General features: G+C 38.9%; 1 protein-coding gene across 1 annotated transcript in view; it reads right to left on the bottom strand.

The window, feature by feature from the left end:
• The window catches only part of LOC149789827 (anoctamin-4-like), a 143,309-nt gene that overhangs the window by 122,334 nt on the left and 496 nt on the right, over positions 1-20,479 (bottom strand). Inside the window, exons 2-4 of the mRNA XM_089973133.1 lie at positions 6,863-7,086; positions 3,116-3,195; positions 658-765 (exon numbers count right to left, since the gene is read on the bottom strand). Coding sequence (XP_089829259.1) covers positions 658-765; positions 3,116-3,195; positions 6,863-7,086 — 412 coding nt within the window. The remainder of the gene's footprint in view (positions 1-657; positions 766-3,115; positions 3,196-6,862; positions 7,087-20,479) is intronic.

The raw sequence follows: 20,479 nt of genomic DNA, 5'->3' as shown, positions 1-20,479 counted from the left end.
CTTTAATTTCTAAAAACTCTAGGTAAAAGCTTGATCTGAAGGCAGATGATGGCCTTTAATTACTAAACACTCTAGGTAAAAGCTTGATCTAAAGGCAGATGATGGCCTTTAATTACTAAATACTCTAGGTAAAAGCTTGATCTAAAGGCAGATGATGGCCTTTAATTACTAAACACTCTGGGTAAAAGCTTGATCTAAAGGCAGATGATGGCCTTTAATTACTAAACACTCTAGGTAAAAGCTTGATCTAAAGGCAGATGATGGCCTTTAATTACTAAACACGCTAGGTAAAAGCTTGATCTAAAGGCAGATGATGGCCTTTAATTACTAAACACTCTAGGTAAAAGCTTGATCTAAAGGCAGATGATGGCCTTTAATTACTAAACACTCTAGCTAAAAGCTTGATCTACAGGCAAATGATGGCCATATATGACTTGCAACTCAAAAAGCTTGATTCAAGGACAGATAATGGCTTCATATGGCTGACAATTCTAGGTAAAAGTTTGATCTCAGGGCAGATGATGGCTTTATTTGGCTTACAACACTAAGTAAAAGCTTGATCTCAGGGCAGATGATGGTCTTCTATGGCTTACAACTCTAGGTAAAAGCTTGATGTAAGAGTCAATAATGTCCTTGTAAGCAAATAATGTCATTTACCTTTTGCAGCTTCAGATCTGATGGAATTCATCTGACTGTGCATGGCTGAGTTCAGTGCTGAAGACTCTAAGGTAGGGTCCAGGAAATCACATGGGGCAGGAGCCACATCTGCAAAATATACAGGGAGTATTATTATCTTTGTCATGATTCAAATATGCTCCAGATTGAGGTTTTCTTCACTTAAATTTTTACTCTGTTATCTATAGTTCAACTGACACCCCACCCCCAATGTATAGGGTATAGGTGGTAAATACAAATCAAGTTTCACAACCTGTAACTGAGTACATATACACAACTGGTATACTAGGTCAAAACAGAAACATCAACTAAATAGTTTCGCCAACCATCTTCTCCACTTCAGGGTAAAAATTTACATCTAGTTTTGTTATTTTATACATATCTCGAATAGCACTATACATAAAATACCTGGCAAATCGCAAGGAATCTCCAGTTATTAATTTTATTGTAAAGAGGCAAGGACTATCTGGTTTCTGCAAACATTCACACAGATCTATAATTTTAACAGAGATAGACCCAAATCTGATCCTTATAAATTGATAAAAAGAGTGTGTAACTTCAAATGCAAATGAATTTCTTACACTGGGTTAACTGATGGAGGTTAGGTTTTTAATACTGCTTCCAGAGGATGCTGTTTAAAGTATGTATTTCTTAAAATGTCTTTTTTTGCTATTTTTAATGAAATGATAGCCTTACATAAAGCTCCCAAAATAGGATAGACCCCACATGAACATATCAAGTTATATGATTCCAATATTCTACTCATGGCTTTTGGTTTACATAAATAGTTGGAATTAGTTTCATTTGTTGTGGGTCTTGCAGTTAGCCCATATTTTATTTACACAAACCTGACATATTTCAGTGCTAAGGTTTTTTATTCTAACTTATTTCAGACGTTTGCTACAGATACTACCCTGCTTTTGTATAGATTCTGTGCAAAGGAACTGAAGTCTGACAGTACAATGAAATAACACAATGGCAGGCATTAACAGAAATGTACTTGCATCGAGTGTGGCTTCGAGTCGTTCAGCAGGTTTAACATGAAGCATCACCAGAAAACACACACTTGAATCAGGACTTGTGTTTGTTCTGCATGTGGAAAGATTTTAGCTTGCCAAAGGGATCTAGAACATCACAATACATGTAAGACAGAAAAAAAAATAAAGATTTAAAATTTCTATGTGAACTATGCAGTATTAAATGTAAAAGCAAAACAAACTAAAGATCACCTTTCTAAACAGTCTGGAAGAAAAGAACATATTTGTGAAGTGTGCATTAAGACGTTTTGATTCAGCTGCAACTTGATAAGCACTATAAGCTGCAAAGCAGAGACACAACTGCTAAGGTTTGTGGGAAAACCTTTTGAACACAAAGTTATCTTAACCATCACATGGAACAACACGTGTGTTAAATGCAGACTCTGCAAACAATTTTTCAGTACCTCAGACAATATGGCAATTCATTGAAGAACGAAGCAATCACACAAGATGATCAGCAAATCCTCCTCTGTTGCAAATCTTGTCACAATGGAATATAGATGTATGAGGATCCAAAGAAAATGATTAATTGCCATCAAAAGGTATGCGTAATAAAATTTTAAAACATGACACTCATTACTGAAACTTTCAAACTTTAAGAAAAGCTTGATCTAAGGGCAGATAATGACCATAAATGCCTTACACTCTAAGTAGCAGCTTGATCTAAGGGCAGGTGATGGCAATTTATGGCTTTCAGCTCAAAGCAAAAAGCCTGATCTAAGGACTGATGGTGACTTATATATGAAGACCTTATTTGGCTTACAACTCTACATACAATTTTGATCTAAGGGCAGATGATGATCTTACATGGTTTCCAGCTCAAACAGCTTGATCTAAGGGCAGATGATGCTCTTATATGGCTTTTAGCTCAAAGCAAGAGCTTAATCTAAGGATTGATGGTGACTCATATGGCTTACAACTCAAGGTAAAAGCTTGATCTAAGAACAGATGATGATCGTATAAGACTTATAACTCTGTAAGATGCTATGTAAAAGCTTGTTTTCAGGGCAGAAGATTGCCTTATGTGGCTTACAACCTTTGGTAATAGTTTGATCTAAAGGCAAATTGACGATCTTATATGGCTTACAACTCAAAATGTTTGATCTACGAGCAGACGACGATCTTATATGGCTTTAGCTCAAAGTAAAACCTTGATCTATGGTCAGATAATGACCTTATATGGCTTTCTGCTCAAAGTAAAAGCTTGATCTAAGGACAGATGATGACCTTATATGGCTTACAACTCTATGTAAAAGCTTGATCTAAAGGAAGATAATGGCCATATATGGCATTCAGCCCTAAGTAAAAAATTTGATCAAACGGGCAGATGATGGCTTTACTTGGCTTACAACTCTAATTAAAAACTTGAGCTATGGGCAAACTGATGATCTTATAAGGCTTACAACTCAAAAAGCTTGATCTATTGGCAGATGATGACTTGTACTGGATCAAACCTTTAGGTTGACCTTGTCCAAAAATGTTCCTGTAATTTAACATTGATATTTGCCATATGTACTTTTTGGGGAATGTAAATAATCATTTTCCAATGGATATGGCTGTGTGAGGCTTGAAATAAAGTGAATAATTGCCATCTTAAGGTATGTGTAACAAAATTCTAAAAAAATATATTCATTACTGAAAAAGTCGGTTCTGAACTTCTACATGATATTAATACAAATGAAGCATAAACTAGTTACAACTCTCTGTCACTTTCTTTTCTCCAGAACTTTTCTAGACATTAAAAAAAAATACTGAGTACGATTGGATGGGTAAAGAGAAACAATTTTTTTTCAATCATCCAAAATAAAAATCTATGCAAGAACGATTTTGTATAAATAATAAAAGATTTTGTTCTACTTTTTTCGATTTTGTTTATTATTGTTATATGATAAGGACAATGCAGCTTACCACCGATATGGGGCTTATCTGACGCCAAACGTCACACAAAAATAGTTCATACAAGTTACCAACATTTTCATTTCAAAGTGATAAAATTTCAACTCTTGATCGTATAGAAAAGGCTTACACTGCTGATGAAAATTATTTGTAATATATATATATATATATATATATATATATATATATATATATATATATATATATAGATCACAGTATCGCGAAAACACATCTTGTTTAGCTAGATCGCCCAGTCACTGAATCAGCTCCAGAAAATCTGGATCATGCTGAGATGCGAAACGTAATCAAGCAATGAAAATAGTATTCCTTTGATTGTGATATTTTTGCTATATACCTATCAATTTTGTAATAATTATAACATTTACACTTTCAAATTCATTGTGCGGGAAAACTCACCAACGTTACCGATTTTCAACTTCCGTAAATGGCTTGGACTGAACACAGCGATTTCCGAATGTGATCTTGTTTCAGACGAAACTTTTAGCTATATTATCTACTTCGGAAAAAAAGAATAACTATTATTATTGTTGTTTTGAAAAATTCATGGTTTGGACCTTTCATATATTTTCCATATAACGCAAGGTTTCTTAACTATCGTCGGTGTGAGAGTTTTGCTTACTGCTAGCGTTGGCATTCTATCGCTAGGGGCGCTGATACCGAAACCAAGAAACCTCGAGAATAATTTAACTCCGGCCTCGTCTGAGAGTTTGGTAATATGGAATAAGAAACAATATCATCGTTTTCCTAATTGTTAGAAATAACGTAATATTCTGGCTTTTCTTGGGATATTTTTATATGTGAATAATAAAACATTTAAACGCGTCTATGTAATAAAAAGAAAAAGTCTTGCAAAAAGTGCGTTAGAATTGCACTAACCAACGGCACATCAGACCATGCTATTTAACTAGACCAGCAAGTTGTTCTCCAACCTTTTTTTTTTTTTTTTTTTTTGACTGGCGGCGGAGACCAACGTTATTCCGCCGCCAGTCAAAACAAAAAAAAAAAACAAAGGTGGAGAACAACTTGCTGGTCTAGCTATTTAACATACTGTATCTTTTCCGCATTACTAATCATAGATTTTATGCCAGACTGATTTTATAAACTGTTTCATAACTTTCAATAAGAGTACATCACATGACAAAAGCGCTTGTTCTTATAATCCTAATGTTTATTACTGGCCAAAGTATTCATTTTAATTACAAGTATGCGGTATATTCAAACAGCGTACGACATACGTTTATGCTGATGCAAACTTGATTTCCGTATTATATTTCACCAGAGATCCATCTATGATGGACATCTCTATACCAATGAAGAGTATTTTGGGGTTGTTTTTCTTCATTTGGGTTTAGCTAATTGGATTTTGCTTCACTGTAAAGAAAATGTGTGTGTGTTTTGTGGGGGTGTGCATATATATATATATATATATATATATATATATATATATATATATATATATATATATATATATATATATAAAGAATACAAATCATATGGCGAATAACAGTCCTTTCAAGTGCACTGAATCCAGCAAGGGATCACGTGTTTACGGGATTGATTAAGATAAATGCAATAAACTGACAACGAACAATCTAAAACTAGTATCTAACTAGCTGAGCGCTTTCGACTCTTAATGAGTCTTTTTCAGAGGCAAATACAAAACATAGACACGACAATTATAGGTATGTGGTATATTCCAACAGAGTACGACAGAAGTTTATGCTGAAGCAAATTCAATTTGATAGTCGAGACCAACACATTAATTGCATTGTCATATATATATATATATATATATATATATATATATATATATATATATATATATATATATATATATATATATATATATATATCACTGAACTTAATGCATAATTTGTATTTAAATATTTTTCAATGTTAAAATTATCTGAAATAAAGAACAATTAAAACTTACAGTAAAAATCTGCCTTTTGATCAATAACCGATAAAACACTATAATCGGTGACATGTTTCGTCCAATATTGGTAAATTTGGCTTCCACAGGACTTGGGTCGCATGTTAAGTCTAAAACGCTATACAACATGCATACTTGACATGGTGTTAGCGATTCTCGGGCTGTACAAAAACTTCTTTGAACATAAGTTCCTGTAGCATACCTACGTGATCAAGTTAAATACTAAATTGGATACCTTGTAGACTTGGAGTGATAGTACTGTGACTATGACAAGTACTGTAGCTATAACAGTATTCTTCTTCCAGAAGAGGATGACTTCAGTTTAGCTTTGGTTCATTTCTTGTCGTCTCCGTAAGACTAGATGTGCTTAAAATGGGGAAAACATACGCGGAGAAGAATGAAACCACATAATGGAAAAGAGCATAGAAGAATATTAGACGATCGCCAGATCTCGGCAAAGAAATTAAGCAGAACTCCTTTTGAACCATTTCAAAAGAGACGGTGTGCGTCATTTCTGAAATACCAAAAAACTTCAAGACGTGTTGGTACCTCGCAGTAGTATAGTGGGACGATTTGGGGACAATGGAAATCCCAGTCAAAAAGGTCGTGGGACCGTTTGGGGACAATATTTATAGGGACAAGGGAAACTCCAGTCAAAAAGGTTGTGGGACCTTCTGGGGACAATGGGACTTATCATTAATATAGGGACAATAGGAATGGAACAGGTGAGGTGATGTCACGGTACTGAAGATTGGTAACAAATGTTGCAAGGAGCTGACCTCAGTCGGACCAAACAGTGGAAGAAGAAAAAACCTATTGGCGGGAACAGGACTGGCGGGACATAGACATAGATAACATATACAACATACAACAGACAAACACAAACAACTTTACAACTATCTAAAAAGAAATCGGCAAGAAAGCAAATCTTTTCGAGGCATATGAGTGTCCCTGAAAAGGGCCTTTGAATTCTTCTTCTTCTATTTTCTCTAGTTCTTCCACCATCTCCTCACTTTCTCAATGATTTCTTTCTTCTCCTTTTTTTCCGTCTCTGGAATCCAGTCTGGATGTCCCATCAATCAAAATATTTTCCTGTATCTTCATCCAAATTTTCATTCAGTTTTTCAAACTCTTTCTGTTTTCTTTGTCCTTTCTTTCTTTAGCCCAGCTGTTTTTTTATCTTCTTCACCTCTTCGTCCAGCACTTTTCTCATTTTATTTCTTCTCCTTTCTTTAGTTGGTCCAGCTCCCACTTCACAAATGACCATTCTGTCCAATGCAATGTGTCTTCTAGAAAGCACCTGACTCTCATGACACCATCAAGTGCCTCCTTCAAGGTTGCCACTCTCACATAATTTGGTTTAATGAAACCTCTTAACATTTCAACTTCCTCCTCTATCATACATTGTACCAGATCTTTGGCTAATTTAAGGCTAGTGACAATGTCTAGGATACCTTGATACTTCCATTCCTTCTCAAGCCTTTCCACCACATAGGCTGCATCAATGATCCAGTACCAACAGTCCTTCAATTTGTTGAACAAAGTCTATTGCCATTTTCGTTTCTTCAATGTTGAATGGCGCGAACAACGAACGCTTAGACTTTATATTTGTTAAACACGGACGTGAAGGAAAACATCCCTTACACTTACTTCACATATTATCTACACGATAAGGAGAAATGCATTGATGACATAAGCTTGATTGTCTCTAGAGTCATCAATGGAGGAGAGGAATGATCACGCATGTCTTTATACCACTGATACAACACAGTTTATTCCTATATGAGACTCCAAGCTTCGTCCAGATACTCGTCCAATTTTTCTTCTTGGCTCAGCATCAGACATTTATCGTGTTGAATTTGACAAGGATGATCGTTTTAATATCCATAGCAATCTTTCTTGATCAACTCCGTAATTTATTTCTGTCAGGTGTTTGGCAAAACGGGTAACTAAATGTTGTTCTTTTTCTGGCCATCTGGATTTCATCACTATGTCCTTTCCGTCTTTGTCTTGGGGTTCAACTTCCACGGTATCCTCCCATTCCATTTCCATAGATTATCTAATATTCAAAGAGGAATTATAGGCTTCCATAGTTTCTAATAGTCTAGAATGGCTTCTCTCAAACTGTTGATTTCAATAGTATTATCAAATTCGGCATACAAAAAGACGTTCACTGTGTGGGGTAGAACTTCTGCAAACTGAAGTTCCACACGAATCTGCCAGGATTTTATAGAGTAGAAATGTCGCACATCGCTGCCTTGGTCTGGAGTAAAATCAAAAGCCCACAACGCATAGCCTCATGCGTAATCGTCGTACGTAATACCGTAACTGGTGTTGGTCCCTAAATGTCCTGTGGCTTCGTACAGGGACAATTACGACCTTAAGTAATTCTTCTCTTTCAAGGCAGGTGCAAAGGGTCTGGTACATAAGGTCATGCCATCGCGACCGACTTCGATTTTGGATACGTCGTAGTGATAAAAATAGAAAGGATTTTGTTTGCCGGCTCCGTTGAAGGCTGTATTGCTCACCATACCAAGGATTAATCGTTTGAGTAACTGTCCTTGGAACAGATGATCTTCGATCATGGATCGCTGGTTAGCGGGAATGGTGAAAGTTTTCACTTCCAAACGTCGTATCGGATAATTGGCGGACGTTCTGGTCATAGTGTAGCTGATGTCATTTCTCACTTTAGGTAACACTTCCACGCGTCGCACGTAGAGTTTGGCTTCCACGATTTGTTTTTTTTTTATGTGGCATCAGTTTCATCCATCAAATGGAAAGCAGTACTGCTATGTTTTAGTCTCAGGCGGATATCCACACCGTTCAGCAAATACTTGTCTTATAACCACATGTCGAAATGCAAACTATCCATCAGTTCTAAACTCTTCCCATCTTTGATTTTGTTTCGTCGTTCTATAAATCTCTCATTGTGTCTTTTGGTTTTATCCCTTTCGGTTTTGTTAAAATGGCCTCGCGTGTCAGGTTTCCACACCACGCAAGCATCCAGATGAGTGTTCTTGGCTTCTTTTCCGTACGTCAAGAGATTTTCCAGGTACGCTCGGTAAGGGTGTTTCCAGTTTCCTCGTCAGCGCGTTCGTGTCATACTCCACTTTAAAAGGAATGACACGCAGTAATGGCACGGAGGTTGGTCCCGCCACATTGTACTCCAACACATCGGAGTACATAAAAATCAAATTCAGTCCTTGGTTCATTTCTACCAGGAAACGAAATCACGTGGCAAAAGAATCGTTCTCGGAAATGATTGGTAATTCGTTTTTGTTGATCATTGTCATTCTCGTTTCCATGTCCCCACCCAAAAATGTCAAACAATTAAGGACAAAATAAAATGGACAACACTTTCTCTCCGGAAATTTTATCAGCAGGCGACGAGCCACTTTATGATACTCAATAGTGACACTTTTTCTGGCACTCTCCAAAGCTTTAAGAAACACGACATTAAATCTGGTAGCAATGGTGATCACTAAATGTTGATCGCTAAAATAATAGCCTGCGTGAATAATCAAGTTATAGGTCCACTTTTGGGATTGTGAGTTATATGTTTTAGTCTCATATTTTACATGGGTATCCAAGTACTTTTGCATTTGCTCATCATCTACTTCGACCTGAAAAGTGTTGTGATTTGGAAGGACATTTAGAACTTGTGTAGGGTGAATGATTTCCACCAAAGCCACTTTCCAATGGGCTTCATGATCTAACTGGAGTCACTTTTTGGGGGGCTCGTCCGATGCTTCGATGGTCAGATGGGTTGTACGCTTGGACCAAGTGCGGTATGAAGTCGATGTCTGGTGATGCGTAAAATATTTCCACATGCGTTCTTTCAAGGTGGTTTGGGGATTCTTGGTGGTGAAAAAATGAATGTCACGTTTCTTTAAATCTGTTTGGAAAGTTTGGTTCAGAAATTCGATGCCTTTGTCAATTTGCCATCGAAGAGGGTGACGTCCGCTTTGTTTCAACACCAGCTGCAGGGGCTCGGACTAACTAACTGCTCAATTTGGAAGTACGAGCCAGGCAAATTTGGAAAAGAAGTCGATAACAAAAAACAAATATTTGTAGCCACAATTCTAGGTGGTCAAATCAGAGACATCGGCTAAATCGGCTTGCCATTGATGATCGATGTCCTCCACTTGAGTGCGACTTCTGGTAAATTTTCATCGAATGGGTTTATGTGAAGTGTACGTGGCTTGTTCTTTTAACCATCGTTACAACTGAGGTAAACGGAGACTTTTCAGACGGGTTTTGGCAGCACGATCCAACTCCTCCATAACCAGAAGGATGGGATGGATCGCAGTAAATGCTGGCTAACACCTTCTCCACTTTTTAATAAGTCACCCACTCTTTGGTGATGCTACTTTGGATGGGACGAAATGGTGGTTTGGAAACGGCTTTACGTGTTTGATGTGCCACGGGTGTAGTCGTCATGTTGACGCTGTGTGAGACAGACCCAAAGTGTCCGAGGTTAACGTGTACACGATAGGCCTTCCGTCTTGACACCAGTGGTGAAACAGATGGGTACGAAATCGCAAATAATCGAGGATGGTGGGTTTTAAATCCACCAGTAAATAGGGGTGTGGGGTTTGAATGGCATCGTCCTACGCACGAGTCAGCCAAGGCGTTCCTGTTTGACTAAGAGTTGCACTTGCGATTTATCTCTAAGGCTTTTAAACAAGACCACGTAATGAGCATTGAGACTGATGGTGCGATGGGCTTTACCTTGTTGAAACAAATTTTGAGTGATATAAATGACACTGGCATTACGATGATGCCCTTTACGCGTAAACCACAGCTTAATTTCTTCTTCGACTCCTCCTAACATGTCGTCGAAAATGACCAGATGGGTTTGACTGGGGTCAGACGTGATTCCGTCGTCTCCGCCAGGAATGCATTCCACAAACACGCTGGAATCGCTTTGACTTTCTCACAGGGGGCTGTACGCCGATTGCCACTCTTTGTAACACCACACGATTCGGTGAGGTGGACGATCGATCAAACGATGCTTATGTTCGATCAAACGTTTGACAAATTCGGTTTTGCCTGAACCGCTAGGTTCGGTAATTAACATGTTAAAGGGATGGCAAAGATACAAGGCTTCACAACTGGTACGATCTAAGTGTTCGTGGATGACTTTGAAAGTGGAAGCAGAGGGAGCAGAGACAGTAGAGGTAGACATAGTGCAGGATATGTCACTTTTGACACGAAATCAGACAAGACAAGAGTTTTTATATTGTTTCAGGATACGTTTATCGCAAGTTAAAATGGGACAACACGAAAGACAAAAATACATAAAAGCCATATGGTTAAGTACGGCAATAACAAACACATCAAAACGATCAAAGTGGAATATAAACAAGTCTTTGCACAACATGATTTTGGTAACTAAGATGTCATATGAATAATGTGTAATGTTCTTAAAGTCTCTACATTGGGTACAGTCACACGTGTGTCCTCCCGGAATGGTCTTTCGGGAATGTCCATGACTGTCCTGTCCTGAAAGTAGTGTTTGTCCTCGGTGACGTGTTATTATAGCACTGTCACTAAGACAGGTTTAAAAGTTACTTTTATAACAGGACTTTGAATAGAGGATCACAAGCACTGGAAATAATTGGCCACTTCTTTGGTCCAAGCCTCGAAACCTCATTTATTCCAGTCACGTACATCTGTCCAGCAAGGATGTAAGTCACAAGGTACACACACATCGTAATAAACATCTTCTGTACCTTAAAGTTGACGAATCTTTTTTTTCCGTAGAGGTCGAGAAGTATGAAGATGAAAACTCAAGGCTTTGAACAAAATGAATTTCTCGTGCTCCTTTAAAGGGACCACTTTCATGTTTTATTTGGTGGTAAGTACTGTTCGTAAAGAGTCCAAAAGGAATCGGCTGGTAAACAAGTCTTAGAAAGGAAGTCACTAAGACACACACCACACGTCGACCCCAATTAAAAGGACACAGTTCATGTAATAAGTGTTGGTAGTCCTCCACTCTCTGAATAGTGTCGTTGATTTCTTTCCATGGAAGTTGTTGTATCACGAGTGATAAAGGTTGTGGCATGGTAGTCCGTTTTTATACCATCTTTTGGTTGGAGGTAATAGGTGTATTTTTGCACAAAACTGATCGTACTCCAGTATCGAAACTAAATTGTTTAGTCACTAGTTCACACACCTCACATCGCACAGAATTTCCCTCTAGAGACAAAATTTGATAGCGTAACAGATTTTGGTAATCCACTCTTCCTTTGGTACTCGTTATAGTACACCACGTAACAAGTAGGATGAATAGGATGAGTAGACACCAAAGTCTTCTGGTCCTCGTCCAGTTGAACAATGTTTGACCATTGTAACGTTGCGTTCAAACGGTGATCGTACTCGTGTTCCCACATTTCCACCACTTGGTATCCTTGCTGTTCTAATTTCAAGCGTCGCTGACAAGTGACCTGGTACAAGTATTCCATGGTCCGTTGTAAAACTGATTTTTAGTGTCACGTTCAGAGTAACATAGGGGACATCCATGAAATAAGCAACCGTTAAACTCGTCCATGATATTTGGGTTTTCAACGTCCGAACCATCAACTGAATAGTTTCTGATAGTCTTTTCGCCTCCTCGGTTGCGGGCACATTGGATCCATTTGTCTTCCTTGTCGCACAAGTAATGTAGCCAGCGTAGGACTTTGACCGAGTATTGCCGTTTGACAAAGTTGGTCGTTTGAGGACTAATGACAGCCAGGGTGTTTTCGGGCATGAATCGTTGGCGGTATACTAAGGAACGCGCTTTGGTGATGGTGCAGGTTTCTTTCAAAGGATCAATCCCTCCGTTATATATGAATAATTCTTGAAAGTTCGACAGCAACACCGTAAATGTTCATGTCGGAACAACAATACATTAAAATTTCTTCCTGAAAGTCGAAGGGGTCCGAGGCGTGTGTCTGGTACGCATGTTGTCGGGGTTGTAGTTGTGAGCCTCGTACAAATGGGGTAGAACAGCGTGTTGATTGGCTTCGGTATTGAAAAAGTGCGCAAATAGCCTTTGGCCATTTCTTTCATTTCAAACGTTTTAGGCATTGGACTCAAAGGCATGGCTAAGTAACTCATCGAATCTTTAGACTGTACTTGTCCTACTTGCGTGGAAATGAGTTTGGCTCCGTTCAAAGTCACTTTCGGACGTTCGGTATTTTGTTCCGTATACTATCTCAAAAGAAACTGTCCATCGTATCCAGAGAACGGTGGGATGGCGATAACAATCTCCTTAACGTTCGATGTCCTCTTGGCTCCACATCTCGTCGATGGGGTCCGAAATCCATTGCGCGAAATCAGCTAGCGTGTTTGGTCCCCGAAAGATTTTTTCATGTCCTCCAGGAATCTTGCTGTAGTGAGGGCAATGACTAAAGACATGCTATTGGATGCACTTCTCGCACGCTCGGTGACCCACGCAGAAATTAGGAATGTGAATGCCGGTCTCTTGCATGCATTCGAAATAAAAAAAGATGAAATTCCCTTTCTTACGGTTCTCTTCTTTTTTGGAATGGTATTTTTGAATGTAGCATTCCAAGTCCACACTTTAGTGACAAATGTGACATCGTTTCTTTCCTGAACATACGTGTGCCTTGGCATTATTGGTACGTATGCCTTGTCCACAAGTAGGGCACAATCTGTGTGAACCTTGCGTCTTCTTATATTGTTGGTAACAGGCGGGGCTGACAAAAGTGCGCTAACAAACAGGGCAATGTACTCGACAGAGCCAAACATCCCTCATATTTCGATCCAATATAGTTTTGCTGCTCTCGATTGTTATAGCAATAGTCACATTTCTTTTCAGGGTTTACTAATGGTGGTGAACTTCGACTGAGTGTAGACTCTCTGGGTCTGAATTCTCACTCACTCATGTCATCTTCAAAATAGCTGGTATGAATTTGAGCCAAGACTTCAGCTACTGTGCGAGGCAATAAATCACGTTTCTGCCTCCTACTTTCTTCTCGTTTCTCCACGAAATGATGCGACCGTTTCATCTTGACTGCAAAAAGTCAAATGATCACATTTAAACGCCATGGGTCCCTATATCCATGTCAGACCAGTGTCTACCCTTCCAGTGATCATTTCACTCTAAAACCGACCAGAACGACGGAAGAGGCCACACATATCAAACTTCTGACCAGAGCTTTTCGATGTGTCATATGAAAGTTTTCTTCAGACAAACAGACGGACTATTCCCCCTCCTTTCGACATAAAAGTCAAGATACTTGCTATATCTGTAAGAAGAAAGGGCATTGGGCTATAGTGTCCAGACCGTCAAAAAAGCAAGACAGGTGTCAGAAGAGACAAAAGTCAAGATACCTGTTATCATCGTGAAGAGAAAAGACATTGGCCTTCAGAATGCTCTAAAAAAAAAAAAAAAAAAAAAACAGGAGCAAGAGGAAGAAAGGGAATCAGAACAGAAAGAAGAGGTACCCTCCCCAAAGGAAGAACCCCGACACGTTCAGAAAGAGAAAAAAGAGAAGAAAAGAAAACGAGGAGAAAGTGAGGGAGAAGAGGAAAAACTGAAAGTGAAAAAATTCAACAAAAAAATACATGGAGTGTGAAAAAAGACAGAAGAACTCTATGAACTTTTTATAGCGGTGTATTGTGAATTGGATTGTAAAATTTGTACCAGAATAGACCAGATAGAAAATGTAATTGCCTCTTGGTTTGAATGTTTTCGAAAAATGTCTACACTCACGCATTCGCACACGTACATCATGGGCAAAAAAGGGATGTTGAGTTTTAATTGATGTTGTCAAAGTTAACAATATCCTTTTCGAGAGAAGTAGGTGGCCCTGTAAAGAACCGTTGGGTGTTCGTTTTTATATAATAATAAAAAAATAATTCAGGAACGGGAAGTAATCAGCTTTAACTGTTTTACTTCTGGACTGGCTCCTGTCGTCGATTTGGTAGAAATCACTAGTTTTTGGTATATTAGGTGTAGCAGTTGTGTTTACGGAGTTGGACTGTTTGGCTAGGGAAGGTTTTTTCTCTTGGTTCGTAATAAAGAAGTCTGATACATTTGTTTCAGACTACTTAACTCTGCCAAAATATCTAAGAGTATGGTTACCGTTTGATTTTCACTGTCCCCCTTCTCTCCTAGACAATGTTTCTTCTCTGTTGCTTCTTCTTCTTCCTTTCGCTTCCTTCTTGCTTCTTCTTCTCCTGTTGCAGTTGAAGGAGAAAAGATTGTTCTGCTTCTTTCTGCTGCTGTACAAATATTTCTCCAATTCTTCTTTCTGTCTCTGTTTAAGATCATCTGCGTGTGGTAAAGAAGAAGAAGCCGGCGAAGGTACTGGTACCGGAACAAATTCTTGCGAAGAAGAAAAAAAAATCGACTAAATCCCAATTAAAATCTACATCTTCTGTAAATAGGCCTGTGTTGAATTTGGTAGCCGATAATATACCATCGCTTCTAGTCTCCACTGCCGGTGCACCCCAATTAGTTATCATCTTAGTTTCCGGCATGTTTGAAAACTGTGTCGCATGGATTCACTGCGCGCTTACGCTAGCGCATCTATATAGGGAATGTGACGTCGCAGTCAGCTCTCTTCGGATTGGAAGACAGACTCCACACTGTGACGGAATTTTGTAACAAGTCTTAGGTTTGGTGAATAAACTCAATCCGTTTCCATCCGCTCTTCCACCATAAATAACTGCGGTTCATTTCGTTTCCTTCACCCGTTCTCGTCGCAAGATGTGGACTAACGTATAATCACCTACTCTCGTATCATCAATCCTGTTTCGTACAGACTTACCAATGTATGTCAAATCATCATGGACAATTATCCGGATCACCGATACAAACATTTGGAAAATAATAATTTATGAGGAGAGACAATGCTGTTTGAAAAGAGTTCTCGTCTACGGTCCACAAGTCATAAGATGTTTGGGGAAGAGATGAATACCTATGCGTTGTCCTCTGTGTTAAAGCAATGATGTTAACAAAACAAAAAACAAAGCCACTTTCCAGGGCCACTCATATGCCTCGAAAAGATTCGCTTTCTTGTCTACATTGTTTTTAGTTAGTTGTATAGTTGTTTGTGTTTTTATGTAGTATGTGTTATTTATGTATATGTCTCACCAGTCCCGTTTCCGCCAAGCGTTCTAGGTTTCTTTACCCGCTTTTTAGTCCAATTTAGGTTAGCTCCATGCAACATTGTTACCAGTCTTGAATACCGTGACGTCACCTCACCTGTTCCATTCATATTGTCCCTATATTAATGATAAGTCCCATTGTCCCCAGAAGGTCCCACGACCTATTTGATTGGATTTCATATAGTCCCTATAAATCTTGTCCCCAAAAGGTCACACCACCTTTTTGACTGAGATTTCCATTGTCCTTAAATCGTCCCACTATGCTACTTCTAGCTCTACGTTAAAAGTATACCATCAAGTCGTTCGCAGAGCTCTCATGTTTCGTCGAGGACCCGATTTCCCAGACGGGAAATACATTCAAGTGCATTATCATCAAGAGCACTTCCATATCATTACCAGTATCACAGGATTTCTTGGATACAGATATTATTGCGGCAGATGTGACCAAGGATTTGTCAGTCGAGACCAATCCATTCATTTTTGTTGTTGTTGTTGTAGGGTTTAACGCCATTTTCAGCACACGATAGGCTATAAATGGCGGCCAGTATTGTGGTGGAGGAAGAACCCGGGAAATCCCCGGAAAGAACCACCGACCCTCGAGATGCTAATGGCAAGCTTTCTCACATACCCACATTGGCCGAATCCGAGAACGGTTACCTTTAGTGATCAACCATCTACGAAAATTTTATTTCATTGCAAAATCAAGTGCCTAGATCGACCAGATTTTAATACGTTGATAACTGTTGTACTTATTTTTATCAAGATGCCGTCTGTGTCTATCTAAAAGAAACAGTTCTGAGGTGTTGTTGTTGTTGTGGGGTTTAATACCATTTTCAGCACACGATAGGCGGCTATACATGGCGGCCAGCATTAATGGTGGAGGAAGAATCCGGGATAAACCCCGGAAAGAACCGACCCACGAGAAGTTACTGCCAAGCTTTCTCACGTACGCACATTGGCCGAATCTGAGACTTGCACCCATGCAGACAGAAGTGAGATGGCAATGATCCGTAACGGAGAGCGCTTTTGACCACTCGGCCGCTTGGGGCCCCACAGTTCTGAGGTTAAATAGTTCTTATGTTGAATTAGAATCGACAAATCCTCAGATTTCACCAATCTATCATCTGATGTCAGTTACCCACACATAACCCACACATTCATTGTAAATATATATGCCGGGATTGTTTAGCGTACAAACCATGCATTTTTGAAGGAAAAAAACGAAGGTTTTGCTCTTTCTGAAAAGTGAACATTTGTCAGTCCCACTTCTTAAGAACAACATTGTATAAAACAAGTTCAACAACGGAAAGTATTTGCGAATGATTGAGAATGTGCTTCACTTGTGGACACCTTATTAGAACCAGTAACTCAAAGGCGTACTTTTGTAAAGGATAGGAAAGATAAAATAAATCAACAACAACAACAACAAAACAATCATGAACACTGAAGCTGGTCCTTAACGCGGCGATCATATTCAGCGTCACCGTTTTTCTTTTTAAAATCCTTGACGCGAAACAGAAGTATAGACAAGGGTGTTAAGTTACTACATACTATTAATAAAAACGATTAAACGCAATTGTTGACATTGCTTTTGGTATAGCTGCACATGCGACAGCTGGTTTTGGTGTCACGAAATTACAAACACAGTGACAATTGCGGCAGGCTCAATCCGGATCACTATCAGTACTATCTCGATCGCGGCCGGCAGTAGCATACTACAGGTTGGGGGAGGGGGCGGCAGACGTGATGGTTGTCCCGGGCGCCAGAAGTCTATGACCGCCAAAACAGCTGATGATTTTATTTCAAAAATGACCCTTATATTCTGTTTTTTTAGGACATCATCTTTGCCCCGAGCGCCATTTAACTTTTTTACGTCACTGGAGGCCGGTGTTGTCTCGGCAGCGGGTAAAATTGTATCGTCACGAATACGTAACATGTGCCAGAAAACATTAAAAAGAGCGCGTCTGAGTAGTTTGAAAACAATTACTAAGTTATATTCGAACTCGATGGACGAAAGCGTGATCACCACGGATGAACTCAATCCGGTCTTGTCCGAAACCAGACCATGCTTCAACTTTATTCTGATTCCACATCGGCGTAATCTGCTATCGTATTGAAAAGAATACTGGCACTCTGGGAAAAAATAATAATACGTCAGTGATCCGTTAACGTGCTTGGAGTACCAAAGCGCTCACACGTCAGGATTGCATGGACGTGTTTTTGTTTGAAGTAAAAAGTAAAAGTCAATAAAAAAAGTACAGTAGTAAGTAGTAAGAAGTAAGAGTTACAGATAATAACAGCAGTAAGTTAATAAAGTAAAGTAGAAAGAGGCATACTCAACCGTCTCGCTATTAAGAAATTTCCGCAGTTGGCTGGCTCGTTGTTGTTTAATAGTTCGCTGATTGTATTGCTCCGAGAGAGAATCGCGGACAGGTTCCACGAGTCTTGCAAGTAGTAAAAATATTTCACCGGGATACCCGATGGTGCCATGTAGAATTGTAACTATTCGAATAGTCTGTAATCGGACAATAGTGTATAACGTCCTTATTTTCGTAATAGTTCTATTTTATTGAATTTCTTTTCTACGAATTCATTTTTCTCGATAGTTTATGAATATTTTTTTTCTCTGCAGATTTTCTTTTCCATGTATTATCAAAGCAATGTTATCGGTATTCATCTTTTATACTATACGACTAACTCTAGTATTGTTAAAGTTTGGCTGCAAGACACTGCAAATGCTTATGATCAGCTTGATCGAAATGATTCGTTTACCATTTTATCTTCTCCGCATATCACAAAAATTGAAATGCCATGGTTTTCAATTGTTTCGGAAGTGTGTCACAGAGCAACCACATGCAAGCATCTTTACTCGTCTTTATTTTCGTTCAGCAAAGCCACCATTAAGCTCTTCTCCGCTTATCTGAAGCTCAGTCACAGAACCTTCTCTTCTTCCAATGCGCGCTTGTCTTCAAGTTCAGGTTTCATTTGTGCGCTGGTGTCTTCCAGTGTACGCTCCAGTTGTTCGTGCATGTCTTTCAGCTCTCGAACGTACTCGTTGTCCGCTGTACACTCTACGACACATACATGTTCGCACACGACTTATAATTCACATTCCAGCTTTTGCATTTATCTTTCATCAGACTCGGCCTTAGGATGTGCGGGGCCCAAGGCAGTAAGCGATGAGCGCGGGGCCCCAAACAAAAAAGTGCATTGCCTGAAAGCGCGGAGCCCAAGGCGGTTGCCTCGTTTGCCTTTTCCAAGGGCCGGGTCTGTCCTTTATACTATATTTTCCTTCATGCCGCTTAATAAACTTTGCTATCTGCGCTTGATAATTTTGCTCCCATCTCCGGTCTATGTCTTGCATCTGTTCTTCGTAGAGTTAATCTGTCAGCGGTGGATTTGTCAACCCCTGCTCTTCCTGCGCGCAGGGGGAGTATACATCACCAAAGTGTCATTTCAGATTTTATAAAGTCTCCCTGGTCCGATTTCGTAATGCTTGAAAATAACGTTTACGTATTCTTTGTTGCGAGATTGACGGATTTCCTCTATCTCCTTCTCGGTCAATTCTCGTCACTTGAGAGGTATTATATACAAATTACTGATAATCATTGAGAATTTTTTTCGATGATGCTATTAATTGTCGATAGTTGTTATTAAACCAATACATTATCAATATCAATACATTATCAGTGAATATCGGTATTGTCACTATCGGTTGGTACCGAATCACTTCTGCTCATTGCCCTGTCGCGGTGCAGTATATATCTTGATGGCTTGGCCCCTGTTGTTGTTGTGAACGGAGATGGGCACGTTTCACCTTAACTTTATTGGTGGTATAGCTGTATTTTGATAACTGATCCATGTTTAATAGAGCAATAACTATTGTTCATTCGCAATCGTTCTAATCTATATGATTTCGGGCTTTGTCAACAAGTATTATTACACGAAGTCGGTGGTCTCGTAATGAATTCTTTGTTGCACGATAAAGATCACTGACACACTCTTGGTATCTCGTATAAATGTCAAAGTTTGTATGTGCACATAATTCAACTGAGACTTTTCAGCAACACGATCAGCATTTGCTTGATCTGTCCATAACCATACTATCTCTCGGAATTTGCAACCACAACCATTATATTATATATATGATGTTTAAATGTTATAATATTCCACAGTGCAGGAAACCCACTTTCTCACACGTCATCCATGCCCCAATTGCGTCATATCTAGTTTGATCTGGAACTTATACAACAGGGTTAATATATATATTTGTTTTTACAAAATGACTCTGTTGGGTTCTTGACACCTTTAGGGTCCTCGGCTTACCTAACTTACTGATCTCAATTAAACAATAAATTTAGCAATGACCAATAACTTAAACATACTACTAATTAAACGATATGTTTTAAGGGATGAAAGGATCATGCCCCAACATAGGTATGGATGGAAAGTCCTTTGGCAGATGGGAAAGGAATGTAATAATTTCTTGTGTATGCTATATTACGGTGAAAAAAAGCTACATAATATTCATCGATGGGCAGTGTATTATCGTAATTTCATGCCATTCATGTGAATGGCATGACATTACAACTTCATATCCGCCGATGGATAGAATATTCTGATATATTCTTATGTCTTGTGAGCTTTATAACTTCATATCCGATAACTGACAGCATATTCTCATATATTAAAAATTTTACGTGAACATTACAAGTTCATATCCATTGATGTTCAGTATATTTTCATATATTCACATGAACGTGAACTTTATAACTTCATATCCATTGATGGT

Source organism: Sinohyriopsis cumingii, chromosome 10 (assembly GCF_028554795.1).
Source record: "Sinohyriopsis cumingii isolate HCF-2022 chromosome 10, ASM2855479v2, whole genome shotgun sequence".
Classification (NCBI taxonomy): Eukaryota; Metazoa; Mollusca; class Bivalvia; order Unionida; family Unionidae; genus Sinohyriopsis; species Sinohyriopsis cumingii.
The sequence above is the reverse complement of the archived record's forward strand: the minus strand, read 5'-3'. Positions and strand labels throughout refer to the sequence as shown.